This window comes from Leptonychotes weddellii, unplaced genomic scaffold (genome assembly GCF_054177405.1).
Source record: "Leptonychotes weddellii isolate Sample4059 unplaced genomic scaffold, ASM5417740v2 HiC_scaffold_268652, whole genome shotgun sequence".
Lineage (NCBI taxonomy): Eukaryota > Metazoa > Chordata > Mammalia > Carnivora > Phocidae > Leptonychotes > Leptonychotes weddellii.
Window position 1 is genome coordinate 1 of NW_027861586.1, and position 255 is coordinate 255.

The following is a 255-nucleotide window of genomic DNA, read 5'->3' on the forward strand; positions in this document are numbered from 1 at the left end:
TCTTGGGCAGCAGCACGGCCTGGATGTTGGGCAGGACGCCGCCCTGCGCGATGGTCACGCGGCCCAGCAGCTTGTTGAGCTCCTCGTCGTTGCGGATGGCCAGCTGCAGGTGGCGCGGGATGATGCGCGTCTTCTTGTTGTCGCGCGCCGCGTTGCCCGCCAGCTCCAGGATCTCGGCCGTCAGGTACTCCAGCACGGCAGCCAGGTAGACGGGCGCGCCGGCGCCGACCCGCTCCGAATAGTTGCCCTTGCGGA

At 69.0% G+C, this 255-nt stretch overlaps 1 protein-coding gene across 1 annotated transcript; it reads right to left on the minus strand.

Annotated features, from left to right (window-relative positions):
* Positions 1-3: 3 nt before the first annotated feature.
* LOC145718973 (histone H2A type 1-H-like) lies at positions 4-250 on the minus strand (the record flags this gene model as incomplete). Its single annotated transcript, XM_081810485.1, has 1 exon — positions 4-250. A coding segment is annotated over one exon (247 nt), but the record flags the coding sequence as incomplete, so codon positions are not given.
* Positions 251-255: the final 5 nt, after the last annotated feature.